The sequence below is a fragment of the Gambusia affinis genome, linkage group LG03, assembly GCF_019740435.1.
Source record: "Gambusia affinis linkage group LG03, SWU_Gaff_1.0, whole genome shotgun sequence".
In the NCBI taxonomy this organism is placed as follows: domain Eukaryota; kingdom Metazoa; phylum Chordata; class Actinopteri; order Cyprinodontiformes; family Poeciliidae; genus Gambusia; species Gambusia affinis.
Window position 1 is genome coordinate 8,313,077 of NC_057870.1, and position 18,609 is coordinate 8,331,685.

Below are 18,609 nucleotides of genomic sequence, written 5' to 3' on the forward strand. Positions count from 1 at the left end.
ACATTAAATTACCTGTGAAGGTCATTTTTCCCCCCATTTTGTAAATATCTGCCACTATTTGAGCCCATTCTCTAGCAGTAGGTTCTTTCTGTACCATCCATTTTTTTGGGAATTGCCTTTTTTCTAGCCGCTACAAGTATATTTCCACAGGTATCCATCAATTGATTGCATTTTGGGGGTTTTGCATCCTAAAAACTTTGGTTTTTGAAATTTGATGGAATGTTGATTTGAAAAATTTGGTTAAATGCGACCTTCATAGCAGCCCAGTATCTTTGGAGAGTATAATCTCTCTCTTTTTTTAAATACTCTTACCAGTCTGGTCACTTGCAGCGTGTTTGCAGCGAGGACTGCTCCAGGTCTGGCTGCAGCCACGGTAGCTAGCTGAGGACTGGCTTGGCCAGCCTGACCTGGCTGCACCTGGCTGGGCTGCTGGGCCACGCCTGCTTGCGCTCCCTGCGTCACCGCCGCTACCTGCTGTCCTGGCCCCTTATGCTTCTGCATTTTTAATAACTCCTGCAAGCACAAACAGAAACAGACTTAGGAAAAGGCAAAGGATGCATTTGTTTTACACTGAAAATTTATATTTTCACAGAGAAATCTGTCGCACTGATTACAGTGTAGCCTCATGTTTATCTTACTTAATCACATTCATACCACTTTTTTTTTTTTTTCCCCCATTTTTACTAGATATTTCAATGTGTTTTCTTGGTATTGTGTGTAATGGACCATAAATGTGAAACGGAAGGAAGAAACAGTCAGTATATGCGTTTCATTACAGCCTCACGTCTTTCAAGGTTCGTCTCACAGCTAGAGACTGAAAGCTTTGCTCACTTTTCTTTGCAAAATTGATTCAAACAATTTAATTTTAGCTCCGCCGGTATGTTTAGTATCTTTATCCCGGTTAAATGTGTACTTCCATTACTTTTTTTTAGGGTTGTGAAGATATTTTCAAGGTACTGTTGCAACAAGATTCTGCTAAGATCTAAATACTGAATGTATTTCTTTAATATGGACAATACAATCAGAATCACTATATTTCCATTACTAGTAAATACATTCACATGCTAGAAAATTGCTTTGAGGTAATAGTGAAATAAAGAATAATAATAATAATAATAATAAATTAATACAAAAAAGAAAAATACACAATAAGTATGCAGTAGCATCCAAACACAATGATTTAATCTTCTGCATTACACTCCATATGGGTCTTTACAGCTTTAACCCCCAAAGTGCCAAGCTTAAAAGTTGTTTGTTTTTTTTAGCACATAATGGACCTAGCCTGGTGGCAAAAACAAACATTGTCCAGTCAACATACATTTTCACTTATCCATGACGCAAAAAAACTAGGTAGCTACCCGACAGTTGGCTTCAACCACCTCGAGTCAAAGAACAAAATCACAATGACTGCAAGCAACTCAAACGTTTGTCTGAGAAAAGTTCAGTGAGAGAATGAAACCACGTCGAATGAGATTATATAATCCTCCAACAACAAAATTTAAGAGTTGCGATTAACAAATTTGAGGCTAACTTAATTTTTTGCAAACAAATTTAAGATGTTTTGTAATTTCAGATTCACAAATTAAAGCAGACGCCCTGTAAATTTCAACACTTGTCCATATGAAGCTTTGCTTTACATGGAGATAAAAAGAAGTAACATTCAATAACATACATAAAAAAAAACTCAGAATAACCCATAGCATAATGAGGCTAGCGTACCTGAGGTTTGCCTACACCTTTGATCTGAGAAGGAGCTCCCAGGTGCTGCTGCTGTCGTAACATCTGCAGTTGGGCTGGAGTAAGGGACTTTGTTGCCATCGGAATACCTGCTGCTGGAAGGACAACAGTAGATGGGTAAATTCGGCGAAAAAAAAATAAATAAAAATAAAAATCATGCTATGATTACAAAAACTTGAGCACACATCTGTTTTCATACCTGGTGTCACCTGGGGGACCAGTGGGCGGGTCTGTGTCTGTACAGGGCTCAACGTAGTAGAAACTACAGCAGAAGCTGTCACCGGGGTCACGGCTCGCACACCTCCACCTGTAGCTATGGCGACCACTTCAGTCGGGGCAGCGGTAGCAGCGACGGCCCTCTGCTGCGCGTGAACCACCTGGGCTCCAGTCGTGCCTGCAGGCTGGATCGATAATGACAAGGCAGTGAAGAAAGCTCGTAAGGGGCCCCCGTCTATTGACAAAGGTTGGTTTCTGCCAGAATAAAGCCTGTTTGTGTTACAGTAAATTAATTCTGGCGCAGCGGGAACAAGTGATCATGACTCACAGACAGGGTGCCTGGTATGACTGGAGATGCCAGACGTTTACTGGCCTGGAAGGGACTCTGGGGAATCCCAGCTCCTGTGTTCACAATCACATTCCCTCCTACAGTTGCTTGGAGAAACACAGAGAAATTAATTAACTTCAGAAACAACAACAACTGCACTGTAATAAGAAGCATGTGTGTGCCAACATACCAGCCTGAATGGTGGTGCCCACAGTGGCGCTTTTAATCGCCCCGGCCTAAAAAAGGGGAAACATAATAGTGTTAAACCTTGGCTAGGAGTAGAATAATTTGTAGAATAATGTTGACAAAACATGTTTCTCACCAGTACAGCTGCATTGGGCACAGCAGTAGCTCCAGTTACCCCAGCAGCCTGTGGAACCTGAGCTTGGCCGACAGCAGGAGTCTGGGCCTGACCGGCGGCAGCCTGAGTCTGGGGAGCTCCGGCTTGTTGCTGGGCCAACTGCTGAGCTTTCTGCTGCTCTGCAAGGGCCTGCAAACACACACACACACACACACACAAAAACTAAACCAACTGCAAACATCTAAAAAAAACAAAAATAAAACATGGAAGCTAGAGGATGCAATACTCACATGAGAGCAGTGTGGAGGTCAAGAAAATTGGTAAACAAATGTAAACCAATCCTTTCTCCTATTTGTGACTAATAAAGTAGGCAATAGCTAAATCCAAGACTGCAGATTAGCAGTAGCTGATTCTAGCTAGTTTGGAAATAAATAAAAAAATCATTCTGTTGATATTCACCTTTTTCTCTTTGGCAATCCTTTCAGCCCGCTGAGAGGCCACCTGAATAGGAGGTAGGGGCTTATCGTAGCTAATCCCACTGAAAAGAAACATAAGTGTGGATTGGAACTTTTGTATATTCATTTAAAAATAATCTGAAAGCAGGAATATTAAACATACCTCTCTGCTAAGACCGACGCATGTTTGGGATTCTTCTGGAAGGGATTCATTCCAAGCCTTTTAATAATGTGAATAAAAGTACAAATACATTTCAGTATGAAGATTTATTAAAAAAAAAAAATCATCAGAGTTGCACTGTACACAAGTGCCACAACAACAGTAATTCATTCAACTTTACAAGACTACAGTGTACTGAACATAAGTACCTTCTAATCAATTTGAGGATGAAATCTTCTCTATTTTCCCTCAAATGAATTTCTTTAAATGTTGCTCATTACTAACTAATCTTAAAGATATTTACAAAACAAAAAGGTCTAATCCAAACAGAAAAATAAATAAATCATTCCAATTGTATATACAGATTTAAAATGAATTCCATACATGTGAATTGGACCTTATATTTCATAAAATACAGGTTAGATTTTTATGCCAACTGATAAAAAAACAGTCTAATCACTGAACACTTACAGCGGTTTGATAGGTGGGCTCCTCTTACTGGCGATTATTTTCATGAGTTCAAAGCGGCTGCTGTACAGCTGAATCTGTGAGCTGTTGTCATCCTGTGTGTAGATCTGGCAGGTCCGCAAAGGACGGCTGTTCTTAGACTGAAAGTATGCGGAAAGGACAAATGTTAACTCAAGTGAAACAATGACCTCGATTATTCACCCAAAATTCAAAAGAAAGGCTACCTTATATATGCTCTTGGATTTCTTCTTAGGGTTGGGCTCATACACCAACTGGAAAATTAGAGAAAGCGATCAGCAAATGTGAGCAGTCTAGTTTTAAAGCAGGGTGACCGTGCGTTCAGTACCTTGCCCTCCTCTCTAGGAATGATGACGTTCTCGTAGCGGTTACGACACTGTTTGGGTGAGCGGTAGATACGGCTGCAGGAGTTCACCACGTCGCTCACCAGATCCCAGTTAGGTGTGTGGGCAGGAGACACGATTGTCAGATTCAAAGGCAGCTCCAGCAGCTGTTTCACAGCCTGAAGAACAATAGCAGGAGGTTTCATCAGCGTCAAAAAAAGTTAACTTTTTTTTTTTTTCTTTTAAAGTGGAAGCAGATATGGGAGGATGGAGCGCAGCCGTTACCTGAAGCAGAGCCCAGTCCTCACTGATGAGCCACTCTGGGTTATCCTGACCGGCCTCCATGGCAGGTTTAGCCAGTGAAGGCAGCGGCTTGGCAAACGGCGGCTGTTTGATGGAAAAGTTCTTTTTCTGGTCTTTGCCTTCACGCCGAACTTTGAGCATGCTGGCCTTTTCGAAGAGGGAGCGTGGAGGAATGACCGTCTCCCCGTGACCCTTCTTCTTCTTTCTGGCTGCTGCGAGACAAAACGGGTACAGCTGAGATAAAGTGGAACAATTCCACCTATGACCAGCATCCTCTCTGACAGCTGTTTTACCTGAGGGATCCATCTTGAGTCTCTTGTGCTCCTTGCGAATGTAGATAGGAGGCAGCTTGGACTCCGGCATAGGTGTGGTGTCATACATCAGCATCATGACCGAATCGATGTAAATATCATTGTCATCCTGTGGTGGTGTGGGCGGAGTCCAAACCTATGTTGAAGAATAACAGAGAGGGAATAGCAAGGTCATTCTGCGCTACTTTTAAAATAAATGGAGTGAGGGATTTTTTTCTGCACCAATATGCTGAATTGTAAATAGTCTTTCTTATTTAATGTACAATGTACATTATGTCCAGTTCTGGAAGAGTTATCCGACTCTGTTGCACATCCCTTGGCTCATGAGTTTGCCATTTTTATTTCTATTAACTGCACAGTATTTTCTGAAATAGTCTTGTGCAGTATATTATTATTATTGTTGGCATTGTTAATGTTCTTCTTTACATGTTGTTTTTAATACTTTAATGATGATAATGTTTTGTGTGGACCTATACCTGATACAGATGTTACACCCGACATTAGAGGCAGTTTCTATTTTATGAATGCGAAAATAATCAGAATTTTGTGCAATATCTGCATATGATGCAATTCTCATAAGGTGTCATGTGAAAACTTCATTATCAAAGAGTTACAGCAGCCGAGTTTTCTGTCTGAAGTGTAAATATGGAAGTTGACTAAGGATTTACTGCTGATGTTTCTGTAGAGGTTAAAAACAAACACTGTAAAAACTGTGAACTGTAAGAATGGATGAAGGATAAATGTTGAGATGGTTAGAGGGATAGACGTTTTAGCCAACAGAATACTGAGTTAAGTCTAAAACAACAAATAATTTTCCAACAATCATTATGTTGCTTTATTTATTTCCAATTCCTATTTTACATTTTTGCAGAATGTGTGGAAATTCTGTTTTGTCACAGGAACAGTGACTTATATTCCAGAACATCTAGCGTCTTACCGGCATAATTTCTGTATGACCATCGTCTCCATCAAACACATATTCCTGTTAAACACACAGAAAAGATTAGAGTCTCCATGTAGTGCACCACTTCCTGTTTATCTGACAACAGCATCCACCCACCATGTTGTATGCATCTTCTCTGGTATAGGTGAAGAGGTCTTCCTCTCCCTCCATCAGCTGGCACTTCTCCTCCTCCTCCTCCTCTTTCAGTTTCTGCAGTTGCTGTAGCTCCCAGCCTCTCTTTGCACACTCCAACCTCTCCTAGAGGACATAAACAACGTCACACGTAGAAAACATGTCTGTACTAGGTGAACACAAATGTGAACTAAATCAACAAAACATGTCTCGTACCTTAAGAGCGGCTTCATCGTCACCAATGTGGAGGTACTCCAAGTAATGCAGAGCATATCTCTCAATAGGAGTAAGCTGACAGTTGGATAGAATTTTAAAAAATGTGAGAAAGGCAATTGTATTTTAGACAGTTTTATTTCACGGAGCTGAATTAGGTTCCCAAGAAACTTTGAAGACTTTAAAACTACCTGTTCCATGACTGCGTTCAACTCCTCTAGCAGGCCAGGTTCTTCTTTAGTTTGGATCTCTGCCTCTGATGACGATCTGCCTCCCAACTCCTTCTCTTGGGGCTCTCCCTCCTTTGATTGGGCATCCAGATTTATACTGTGCAGAGCCTGGATGTAGGGTCTCGCTACTTTGGGAGAAATAGATTCAGAGGCCGATGGTTCCTGATGAAGCACCACAAACTCCTCCACCTTCCCCCCTGAAGTTGCCTCTACTTCCAGCAGGTCTTGGATTGTCGACTACAGACACAGAATCAGGTCAGTTGTTAAAATTAAACGCTATTAATCACAGTTGCTTCTAAATGGCATTTTGCATTCATTTCTTAACAACAGACTATAAAATTTGAAGCTGAACGTTTGTCTTACCTGTGTGAGGAAAGCCAAACTGTAGTCAGTGCCCTGTGCAACTACTTCTCTTATAAGCTCCTTGGTCCCATTTTTTAATAGCTTCTCTTCAATTGAGTTGCCACTCTCCAACCTGACCAAACCAAAGCAGGAAATAAAAGCAGCCGTTACAAAAACAACGGAATCCTTAAATGCTGCATGTTTCAGCATTTAAATATGCAGCATTGCTGAAGTAAATAGAAAAGCATCATAAACAGATGTTGTTGTATTTGAAAAATCACCTGTATATGTGAATATCCTTGGAACGCCCCACTTTTTCGCACCATTCCTGAGTGCGGGCGTCCATGCTTGGGTTGAGATCCGTGTCGTAGAAAATGATTGTGTCTGCGTCAACAATGGTTCCGACTTCAAAGCAGCAGCAGTTGGTCAGGATGCTGCAGAACACCTGCTTGTTGGTGTTAAACGTCCTCATATTTTCCTGTGGAAACACACAAACAATGAAGGTAACTGGCTGAGAAAAAGCTGCAAGCAACACAACTTTTTCATTTCAAAATGTCAGAAATTTACACGTTTTTTTTATTTTATTTATATAACACATAACCTGTAGAGAGAAATCTGTGACTGATAATAAAGAAAAAGACATAGGTTTTCTCATCTTTGACACCAACCCAAAAAGATATTCATCACACTTAAGTGGTGTAGAAAAAAAACTAGATGCATTCCTTTATTTAGTTGAATGATTTGAGATGGTTTACCTGGGTTTCTTCAAATGTGAGGCTTTCATCAATGCGCACATATTTGAGCTGCCTGTAATCCAGGAAGGCCTCCAAGATGTCTAGCATCTTAAACATCTGAGTAAAGATGAGGACACGTCGACTCTCTGACCTAAGCTTCTGCAGCAGAATGGCAAGAGCCTCCAGTTTACCTTTGCAAAGAAAAATAGATTAATTAATGCTCTTCTTATTTCAGTTGTCAGGTGCATGGTTAAATAGGACTACACTCTCTAAGCAACTTTAAGACGGTTTTGTAATTCAAAAGCGACCCTTCGTGTTTAGACAGATGAACAAAGAGATGTGTGAGCAGACTTACCCGAGTCCATCTGCATTAACTGTAAGTCAGGATGGCCCAACAAATGTCTGGAGGCCAAATGGTGGATGTCTGCACTGTGAGGCTCAGAGGCCTCCAGCATCCGCTGCTGAAAGGATTTCTGCTGAACTCTGTAGGGAACTGAAGGATTGGCCGCATACAGATGAGGAGGCGGAGCTACAGCTGCGGGCACCACACATGTCAACCTACAAAATAATAAGCATGAAATAGTAATAATAATACTCAGAACTGATGTGTGAAAAAAATAAATCAATAAATCAATAAATTTAATCAGCAACAGACCAAAATTAGAAACAGGTTTTAATAAAAGTGGAAATACCTCTTGATCAGGCTTCCGGCAGCTTCATGATGGTTCTCCACGGTCAGCAAAGCAGACTGCAGCACAGACGTGGTACCCACACAGGTTCTCTGAGCCCTAGAACAGCTTTCTCTGCCAACCCACCTCCAGCCCCCAGCAGTCAGGGCGGTGTGAGCAGGTTCAGGACTCAAAGTGCATGTCTGCAGCAGATCGGATCCATACAGCACTCTGCGGTTACAGCGATGCTCATTTGCTTCAAACAAGCGGCTCAAGCGCTCCTTCAGCTGCGGAGTCTTTTCTTCTGACGCCTCCTAAAGATTGTAGTGGGACATGATAAAATAGAATTTATTTTTAAAAAATTAAGGCCATCACAAGAAATAGTTTCTTTGTTTTCTGACAACAGCTTACTTAATTATAATAAGCTAATCTTATAAATAAACCAACTCAACATGTTAGGGGAAACTAACGTGTTGCTAGTTTTGAGTAATACTCTACAAACAAGCAGAGTATTTTCCAGATCCATGTTCCACTTCATATACAAGTACAGACATAAAGGATTTCTTGATGTAAAGGAACAAAAAATTGCGATTACATTAAACATGTTTCCAAAATGCAGAAAATAAAGAGAAGGATTCCAATACTGCTGTCAGTGTTTATTTCATTGAAAGAAAAATTAACTTCATTTTTAACAAAATCCAGTTCCATAGTTTGATTGCGTCATTTATCAGGGCTTCAGCTCTTTTCTGTTATGTGTGACATTACCTCAACATACTCACCAGTGAAGCACTATGACCTCCAGTCGTAAGCTTGGATGGAGATGATGTTGCATTTGAAGTCACACCCAATGCTAATGAAAGAAAGAAAATAACCCAGTGCCATACATTCAGTGTTAATAAACAAAAGGTTTGGGGAAAAGTAGCACTTTTTATTCCACAGGAATGTCAAAACAATCAGAAGAGAAAAGTCACCTTGCTGAGCCGTTGAGAGGGCAGGATGAGGGGTTCCAGGTGTAGCTGCAGCACTAGAGGCAGGAACGGTTTGAGGCATCGTTTGCATCACCATGGAGCCCTGGGGTCGTATAATCGGCTGCCCCGGAGCGGACACAATCTGGAGAATGTTGCCTAAAACAACCACAAACATGGAGGCAATTAAAAAGTGCCCTCAAACCAACAGGAGAGACAAACTTTCAGCTACATTTTTAGCCACAGCTAACTGAATACCAAACAGAAATATTGAAGCATCAATTTAACAGTATTTAAGATAATTATTAAGGTTAATTACTAATATTTAAATGTATAACATTTTTGTGGTAAGATAAAAAAAAAAGAAAAGAAAACATACACACAATAAATGGAAATGGTAAACACAGATTTTTAAAGAAGAAAGCAAAAGAAAATGATGGAAAGATAACATATGACAATGGGATGTACATTACCGAGTGTACCTTGGAGCTGCAAGGGCTGTCCAGTGGTGAGTTGGCGGAGCTGGCTGTGGGACAGAGTGAACTTGTTCCCCTGAAACTGCAGGGTGACTGGAGTCTCTGGCTGCGAGATGCGGTTCTGACTTCCTGTCATGTTGGCCAGCTGGGCAATTTTCACCACATCTCCACCTTCATTGGAAAGAAAAGAACAAACAGTAAAAAAAAGATAATGGTAATAATAATAATAATAATAACAATAATAAAAATATTTCGCATCTACGGTCAGAAATATAAAACAATGTATTTAGTTAGTTGCAAGGTGAAAAGGAGGAAAGACATGCAGAACCAAGGTGAATTAATCAGATGGAAAAAGCACATCTCCTCTCAACAACAAAGCAGCTTGAGATAAAGACAGGGGGAGAAAGTTTGAAATATAACACACAAAACACTTTTTCAAGACAACGCACACCTCAGCACAAACTACAGTAAAATAAAATATCTCACTCTAACTACTGAATATGATGTATATGGATATTTCCATGAATGTTACCACATTTAAGTGTATAATTGTGTAGTTGTAACAAGAAGAAACAAAAAAAAAAAAAAACAAACAAACAAACTCAGAAGTTGTATTCTGAATAGTTCAATAGAAATCTGAAAAATCTATTTTTCATATATCTTAAAACCAGATAAAACCTTCCCTTTCCATACATGGCATTTTTAAGCTATTCTGTGTTTTTTCAAAATGAAAGAAAGAGAAAAGAAAACTGTGTTTTGTAAATTCTTCACCTTAGAGGTAAATAGAATCCATCTTAAAAGGGACTCTGGAGTAAAAACACACTGAAATGTTTTGTTGTTTGGAAGATGTCAGATAAACATGCGTTACCGTCTGACATCAGATGATGCATGCCAGGTTCCTACAGTTAGCTTAACTGGCAACATTTCTTTTTATTTATTTATTTATTTATTTTTACATCAGATGTGGAAGAAAATTCATTCCAAACAAAGATGAAAATCATATTTTGTTCTCCATGAAAATACATTCCCTACCTAGCAAAATAACTTTAGTAAGGTGCCCAAATTCTGACTTGCTGTCAACAATGCAGGCAGGTGCAACATCTTTTGTACTTTAAGTGTATTTTAGGTCCCAATATTATATTTACATTACACATTGAGCTTGCATTTTACCTTAAATGTTTTCTGACCTGTTCTGTGGTGAAATTATACTTTGACTCAGAAGCAAAATAATTGAAAACCTGAAGATTATATTCGCAGCAATCCAAAGGTTATCACATGTACAAATGCTGTGTGTCACTGAAAAAGTCGACAATTTAAAGTGTAAAGAGTTGGATAATCTGCACAGATGCTTACACATGCTCTGCTTTGACATTCAAAATTAGGCAAAAGAAGAGAGGGAAAAAAAACAAAAAGAGATAGCTTTGGGTCATTTCCTAATAGCTTGGTTGATGCAATACACAAAGATATATTAGTAAATAAACTGGGGTGTAAAATATTAAAAAGGAAAGGAGAACATAAAAGGAGTGAAGTGTTTCCTGGACTTTTCTACTTGAGTCATATTTTATTTCTCCTGTCATCGGGATGCAAAATGTTGATGTGTGGGTTCACAAATATAGCTGGACTCATACCGAGTAAGAACACAATGACAACACAGAACAGAAAAGTGTATATAGGAAAAACAAACCAAAAAAACAACTTCCAAGACTTTCAGTTATTAAAAGCCTTGTACTTATTTGCTGGCCATCTGCACTTAATTTTGCAAGAGTGTAGAGAATATTTTAAGATAAAAAAACTTGCTTTGAGATTTTATTCTTTAATTTTTGTCTTTAGTATATTTCTCTCACTATATTCCAAGTCTCATCTCCACTGGGGCAGCTGGACATTAGAAAATTATATGATGCTGTTGTCATTGTTAAATATTGTAATAATGACATCTGTTGCCATAAATGCATTTTCTTCAGTGATCATCATTATCCATTATAATTCTTCAAACTCTGTGTGAGACTTTTTTGTGTGTCAGGTTTGGGCATCTACTCTTATGAGTCCTTTGGAATATTAATGACAATATATTGTGTATTTCTGCAAAAGCCTCACTTTACAAGTCCTGAATTTTTAGTTTTCTTTACACAAAACTTTGCTAAACATTCTCATAACCTTAAAAATCCAAAATAAAGGCATCATACCAGATACGAATTTCAGAACTTCACCTCTAATTATGCCCAGTGTCATAAAATGTTTCCATTTTTTCCCCAGTCAGTGTTCTTTCTCAGTAGGAGTCCAAATGCAAAGATTTTTGTGCCTGTCAACAATTTAAGAAAAAATATAAAATCCTAAAATGATCTTTTAAAGTCAAGTAGCATAGTGACACCAGGTGTGACATACAGCAAGAGGGTCGTATGCAGCGTACATGCAGGTGTGAAGATAAGAAACTGGGTTTGCCAAGACAATGAGATGCTGCTGATATGGCTACAGATCTACAGAGACGCATCTCTTCCATCGGCCTGCTGATGTACGACATCTGAGAGCAATTTCTGCAACAGCGGCGCTGCTGCCGCCATGCTTACACAGAGCCACGTTCTCTGGACTGAACATATATCAGCAGTGCCTCAAGTAAAGGCCTTGGTGTACAGCAGCCAAAACGTTTGTGCTGGAGGTAGGAGGGGGGGGCGTGAATGCAGAGATGGGAGGGCAGGCCACTTACTAGGCAACCGTGCCTGGGCCTGAGATGTAAGAACCAACCTCTGGGACAAAAGACTGGGCTGGATGGCATGGCTGGGGGCTAAACCTGGCCTTGGAACCTGGGTTACTCCAGCCTGGCTGATGGAGGTCATCGAGCCTACGACTGTTCCAGCTAAGGTCTGACCCAAGGCCAACGGAGTAGCTCCCAAAACATGCTGCCCGTTGCCACTGTTCCCAGAGGAGGCAATGGAGGAAGATGCAGTGTTGTTGTTGTTGCTGCTGACAGTAGGAGTAGCCTGGGGTCTCTGAGTAGCTGTTCCAACGGCTGCGAAATACAAGGCAGTGGGTTGTGGGAGTCCATGTTAAGGCTAACCCGATATTTAGTCAAATCATTGAGATCAAAGTGTTTTGTTCTTATCTATACATACAGCAGTGGTGGGCCAACACAGGAAGTAGTACAAAAGATGTTTCTGACAGGCAGTGGAAGCGATTTTTAGTACTTTTTAAAAATATTTACATACATTTGTTGTATAGCATTATAATGCCGGGCACAATGGACACACTCATATTCTTTTGCCCATCTGTTGAGTGGAGCAGTTTCAAAACAAATTTCCCCAGCGGGATAATAAATTAGATCCTATATCATAATATTTAAAAAAAAAAATTTCTTTTCTTTTTCTGTTTTAGGAAATTCGTGCAGATCGAATCTGTCAATTTTTCAGTTAGCTTTGCAAACCGAATAAAAGCCATAAAGATTTTGGAGGCATCAGGAAAAAATACATTTTTATGTATACTGTCCACTCACCACTGCTGCAAGAAAGTTAAGGTTTAGACACAGAGAGGCTCTGTGAAAAGGACAGAAGCAGCTAATAATTTACCTGCAGCAGATAACTCTCTGGGCATCTTCATTTAATATTGATCCAGACTTGTTGGGCCCAAACACTGAAGTTAAGGGGACTTGTACCAGAAAATGCTTTACATGTTACCCACAATTATTCCTATGTAAGAAATCATTGTTTTTTTTTAAAGTTAATAAAATAGTGTCAACATAAACTGCTGATATATATACTTTGTTTTTTTTAGATGGTATAAGCCAACAATGGTCTTGGCCACTCCTGAATTAGCTTTTGTTTGAGCCTCAAGCACCCACTAATCTGAATTTAATCTTAATGAGGCTGCAAGAGAATTATCTGTAGCAGGAAGGACATAAACTGCTTATTCCTTCTACCAAGACCTTGCTTAAACACGCTGAACTATCCCTTTAATAACTTATAATCCATACCAACAGTAAGCCTTGAACTTTCAAACATGCAGCAAACTATGTAAATGCATACCATTGGGTACACATTCTAACGATCATGTATGACAATATCTGCATGGTGTAAGTTTTAATGCATGACACAGTAATCAGAGTAATTTCAATTTAAAACAGTGTGTCAATCATGCAGCATAACACTGCATAATGCACACATGACAAGCAGAGAAAGTTTTATTAGCAAATGGGGATAAAAGCAACGACCAAACATCCATAAGGAGTGAGATGTAGTCCAATTAAAACATGTACTGACAACCAGGGTTCCTCAAGCTGGCGGACTTTCTGTCATTTGACCAACGCTTTCCAAAACAAAAATCTTACCATGAGTAGTTGGCGTAGCTGTCGGGGCAGTAACAGGGGACTTGCCTCTAGCCTGGCCAGACTGGCTGATAGTGGAAACTAAGGTGCCTGTAGGCGGCGAGCTTGTTGGGGGGCGCTGACCCGCTGCATTCCCGATGGCAGCTAATCGACCTTCTGGCTTTGTACCATACTGCACTGGCTGGAACAACCTGAAAAGTGACCAAACCAACAACTATATAGCAATAAGATTACCACATTTTACGATTCCATCATGTCAATGTACTGTAGAAAAGTTTAGCTCGGACCTCATGGGTTTTATTGGACATGGTTTGGGTCTCGGTGGTGGCTCAGGAGCAGTGTAGATTTCCTCTATGAGCTGCTGAGTCACCTTTAGCTTAGGTACTGCTTCTTCTGTCTGGTAACGAGTCAGTCTGTTCTCGTTGATCAGATTGAACAAGGACAGGTTTGCAGTCTAGGATGACAGTGACAAGGCAGATTGAGACATGAAAGGTCAACATGTTGAACTGATTAAAAAATGATTTTTAACCATTAGAAAAGGAAAGAGAAAATTGAAAACAACACAGCAGATAATTAAGCCTGATGTGTTTACACTGAAAGACATTTTTACAGTTTGATAATAAATAACTTTTATAATTGTCAAAGAAGCACTTTTTGAGGATCAAAAGCGACACGAGGGCATACCTGGCTTGAGTCTTTCTCAGTAGCTCCAAGAACCAGTGATGGCACGTTGTACTGAAGAGAAGAGGAGAAGTAGGAGCTGCTGCTTTCTCTGGGCACCACCAACTCAGGGTGGTTACACACTCGCTGCAATTGCATCAAAACTTGAAGCACACTGACAAAATGACCCGACTTCAGTGCCTCTTGTGTCCTGGAGGAATACACAAAACAAGATTAGAAAAAAAAAAACCTCTCCAGAAATCAAAATTCACAAGATGTAGAGCTGGATACTTTCAATCATTAAGGGGAGGGTATTATGCATTTCCCAGAAACATAGAGTCAATGTCTAGGACAATCAAGTAACTATGTAACCTTTTAGTTGTTTTAAAAACGCTGTACATATCAAACGTAACTTAAAAAGAAATTTGACTTTGACTTTCCGTCAGCAAATAATCCCAACATTCCTCTATCAAGCTTTTTAGCAACCATTCTCAGACGTTTTGGCCTGAGAAAAGGTTTGTGTGACAAGCAGCAGCAGTAGCTCTACAATGTGTTTGCTAACTGGTGCTGCCACTATTCTGCAGGAGCTGACAGTCACATATCTCACCCAGGTTGTGTAAGGATGTCCTCGTAGAGAGTCTTCTGTCTATTTGAGAGACGGCACTTCAGAATGTGCTCGTACTTCTTGGGAAGCTGTTTCTCGACATCCCTTTTAGAGCGCCTCAAAATGAACGGCTGGATCATCTACAGAGTAACACAAGAGAGATTGTCATTAGTAATATGTACTCATGGAATATAGATCAAAATCCCATTTGACAGTTTTACAATCAGAAGAACATGCAGCGACATCACACACCCTATGCAGACGGATAACCAATTTGTGGCAGTAGTCCTGGTTCTCGTCTGAGTCAGCCTTGATAGGAAAGTCAGAGTATGGCCTGGTAATTCCTGGCAACAGGAAGTGGATCATGGTCCAAAACTCCTTCAGCGTATTTTGAAGTGGAGTATGGATGAGAAGTATCCTTTGCTCACTGGGAGTCACAGAAATATGTCAGTGATATTATGTAAAAATATCCTGCGAATATAATTTAAAAGAGACAATTTGAACACAGCTAGTACCTTCTGAGAGCAAAGATAGCTTGCCAGTGCTTTTCTGTCATGTTTTTGATGAGTTGCACCTCGTCTAGAACCAGATGTCTCCATCTTTTCTTCAGAAAATGTCTCTGGTCTTTCATCAGCAGCTTGTATGACGTCACACACACATGAAAGCTGTTGGAGTCCTCCCATAACTGGAATTAATCAAATGACATGTTACTATATGAACAGCCACTGGAGAAGGTGAAACTTTTTTTAAAATAATGAACAATGTCCACTATGAGCGTATGAAATACAAAAAGTCTCACCATTCTTTTGTATCTGCGCTCCCTTCTGTTACCCAGGTAGAGGAGAATCTTAAGACCAGGACACCAGCGCTTGAATTCCAGCTCCCAACTCAACAACTTGCAAGTTCTCACTACAATCAGATGGGGTCCCCAAATACCTGTGGAGACAAGTAGTGTTTAAAATGCAAAATAACAAAGAAGAACTACAGCAACTTTGAAGTGCCACATACCCTCCTGGCCAGCTAGGTGGGCCAAGTAAGCCACCGTCTGCACAGTCTTGCCAAGGCCCGTCTCATCAGCCAAGATGCCATTGAGCCGTTTCTTATGAAGGTTTACCAGCCAGTCCACTCCAATCTGCTGATATTCTCTCAACAACCCATGCAACAGAACAGGTGCTGGACTGCGGGTCTAGTGAGACGGAATAGCAACATCAGTTTAAAATAATAGAAACATTTATTTTATTTTTTTTTGAGTGCGGTATTTCCTTTTTCTTACAGGCGTAGTGATTCTGAGGCTGCCCTTTGGCAGGAGGAGCTCCGTAGCAGCTGCCACTTCAGCAATGTCTCTACCAGCCTTCCCATTTGAGTTAGAGGTAGATTTATCTGCACTGCGTTGTTGGTCCATGCTCAGCAGAGAGTCGATTACCACTGCTTCCGGTGGACTGCTTGGAAAACATTCCATTTCTGTAAAAAGAATGGATGTAGAATAGTAAAAAGGGACACCGCTCAGCAGTAAGAATGAAAGAAAATGACTGAAAACCCCAATTTAAGAACAAAAAGGCACCTTGAGTCTCCTCCACATCATCATCGGAGCAAGAACTAGGCTGAGGCCACTCAAAGTCATCAGCATAGGCACCGGCATACTGTTTCTTTAAAGCATCCAAAGACATCGCAGCTTAAAAAAGAAAGAAAGAATAAAATTAACAAAACAATATCAATTGGCTAACACATTTTTGGCATGAAAAATATTAGCATGGATAATACAGTGTAAGTATTGTTCGCTTTTTATCATTAGCATGTAGGCTATTATCTTAGCTTTAGACCAGTAGGGAGTGTAGGCATTAAAATGTTGCTTAATAGGTCTGTTACTTTAAGCCTAACTGGACTACAGCACAAACAAGAATCGCTTATGGCCTACTGTTAAAAAAAATTATTATATTAGGTAATATTACTGATAGCCTGGAATAAAAAAAAGAAACTGAACAGACAAAACCAGGAGGAAAATAAAGCAGGAAGTTGTGTTTCTAGGAGGAATCTAAATTCTGAGACACCCCATAAAAAAGAGGAATCTGATAAATAGATCTGAAATACCTGTGTGGCTCAGACACATAGATACCACTGATAAAACAAAATTACATTTTCTTTTATTATTTAATTTTAATGTGGTAAAGATGGATTATTAAAGTAAATCTGTTGCAAAAGTCGAAAATCTGAAAAATTATTTAAAACTTTGCTTTTGTTTAATTCACATTTAAATAAAGAATTCTTTTTGTTTTTGATTTTTTTAAAAGTCATGTTTATTTGAGGATTAGTAATGGGATTTTATTGAACTAAAATTTTAATTATTAGTATTGATAACATTTCACCAAGATTATTTTATACTCATCAAGGGGAGGAAAAATACATCAGTAAATGGGGTAATGTTTATGTTTTTAGATAAACCTAAAATTTCTTTTGGAAAATGTTTTAATTATTTTGTTAACCTGCTAATTTGGAAACATAAATAAAAACAGACAAAGTTTGATCACCATTTCCAAACCATTTCAGGGGTTGTTGGGATCCAGAGGAATGTCAACAGATTATGTTAGGGAAAAATGGGAGGAAGAGTTGAACACTGAAATACCACAAGAACAGAAATGTGTGAATCAGCGGCTTCAACCTCCTCCTCAAACTATTGGCGTGAATTCAGTTGGAAAAATTTGTTACGATTTTTTAGAGCACCAAAGCAGCAGCTTTATAGAAACCCAAATGCTTCTAAATGCTGGAGAGGATGCGGGGACACAGAGGCAAATCACGCCCATATTTTCTGGTCTTGCATAAAGATCAAGTCTTATTGGAAAGAAGTTTTGGAGAAGATTGAAACAATTTTGGATCTTAAACTTCAACAACCCACCATGTTATTGCTGCTTGCTGCCGTTCCTGAGAGTTGGAACATGTGTGACAAATATTTATTAAAAATCTTCAGTGCTACAGCCAAAAAATTTATCATTCGGAAATGGCTTCAACCTGACCCACCAACGCTAAAGAACTGGCTGGAACTGGTGGACGAAACCCACAAAAGGGAAAAATTAACGTTCATGCTGAGACTGCAAGCGGACCTTTACAAAAAGAGATGGAGCAAATGGACTAGATTTCTAGAAAACAATGACTGAATCAGGTCTCTTGTACTGTCACTTTAAATGCTGCTCAAAAAATCCAAAGATTGGGATGTAAATTTGTATGCTGTTTTTCATCCTTGTCAGAATGTAAGTAATTCTCCTTGTTGTTCCGCTCTGTGTTCTGTATGTCATTGTTTAATTGAAACATAATCAATAAACATATAGTTAAAAAAAAAAACAAAAACAAAGTTTGGTTTTCAACTTATATGGTTGATATAGGTGAATATAAATGTTCTCCATGTTAATCCCAATTCTGCTAAAATGCTTAAGAATATTAACCTCAATATTTAATGTGCAACCGTGGGTCTACCTCCCTCTAACTTTACGACTGACTGGAATTTTAGAAAAAATAAAAACATATATTGATTCAAACAGCACGTCAAAAAATGTTTAATGAGAAATTATAATCACGTACCATCTTTTGCAAGGTCAATCAACTCTGCTTTGTGGTCCGTTTCTCCTTCCATGACTTCCTGTTCCTCTATGGTGCGTTCTTCATCAGTGGCTAAAAGAAACCCAGACAGGTTGTGAATTGTTTATGGTTGTTCTGCTTTT

At 39.4% G+C, this 18,609-nt stretch overlaps 1 protein-coding gene across 7 annotated transcripts in view; it reads right to left on the minus strand.

Moving 5' to 3' along the window:
* The window catches only part of ep400 (E1A binding protein p400), a 31,093-nt gene that overhangs the window by 4,442 nt on the left and 8,042 nt on the right, over positions 1-18,609 (minus strand). For 3 of the 7 annotated variants that reach the window (XM_044111364.1, XM_044111363.1, XM_044111359.1), the window contains 37 exons: positions 18,470-18,559; positions 16,461-16,571; positions 16,173-16,360; positions 15,908-16,085; positions 15,699-15,835; positions 15,415-15,584; positions 15,152-15,326; positions 14,903-15,039; positions 14,320-14,506; positions 13,923-14,089; positions 13,639-13,826; positions 12,025-12,327; positions 9,321-9,494; positions 8,854-9,006; positions 8,662-8,732; positions 7,907-8,196; positions 7,570-7,772; positions 7,236-7,405; positions 6,762-6,958; positions 6,502-6,613; positions 6,100-6,375; positions 5,912-5,986; positions 5,681-5,821; positions 5,558-5,602; positions 4,603-4,756; positions 4,292-4,521; positions 4,012-4,185; positions 3,890-3,937; positions 3,669-3,805; positions 3,201-3,257; positions 3,042-3,120; positions 2,604-2,771; positions 2,472-2,517; positions 2,282-2,388; positions 1,937-2,138; positions 1,720-1,832; positions 313-513 (listed from right to left, as the gene is read on the minus strand). In XM_044111364.1, the coding sequence (XP_043967299.1) occupies positions 313-513; positions 1,720-1,832; positions 1,937-2,138; positions 2,282-2,388; positions 2,472-2,517; positions 2,604-2,771; positions 3,042-3,120; positions 3,201-3,257; positions 3,669-3,805; positions 3,890-3,937; positions 4,012-4,185; positions 4,292-4,521; positions 4,603-4,756; positions 5,558-5,602; positions 5,681-5,821; positions 5,912-5,986; positions 6,100-6,375; positions 6,502-6,613; positions 6,762-6,958; positions 7,236-7,405; positions 7,570-7,772; positions 7,907-8,196; positions 8,662-8,732; positions 8,854-9,006; positions 9,321-9,494; positions 12,025-12,327; positions 13,639-13,826; positions 13,923-14,089; positions 14,320-14,506; positions 14,903-15,039; positions 15,152-15,326; positions 15,415-15,584; positions 15,699-15,835; positions 15,908-16,085; positions 16,173-16,360; positions 16,461-16,571; positions 18,470-18,559 (5,654 nt within the window). The remainder of the gene's footprint in view (positions 1-312; positions 514-1,719; positions 1,833-1,936; positions 2,139-2,281; positions 2,389-2,471; positions 2,518-2,603; positions 2,772-3,041; positions 3,121-3,200; positions 3,258-3,668; positions 3,806-3,889; positions 3,938-4,011; positions 4,186-4,291; positions 4,522-4,602; positions 4,757-5,557; positions 5,603-5,680; positions 5,822-5,911; positions 5,987-6,099; positions 6,376-6,501; positions 6,614-6,761; positions 6,959-7,235; positions 7,406-7,569; positions 7,773-7,906; positions 8,197-8,661; positions 8,733-8,853; positions 9,007-9,320; positions 9,495-12,024; positions 12,328-13,638; positions 13,827-13,922; positions 14,090-14,319; positions 14,507-14,902; positions 15,040-15,151; positions 15,327-15,414; positions 15,585-15,698; positions 15,836-15,907; positions 16,086-16,172; positions 16,361-16,460; positions 16,572-18,469; positions 18,560-18,609) is intronic. The other 4 variants (XM_044111362.1, XM_044111360.1, XM_044111361.1 and 1 more) reach the window with 4 other exon arrangements.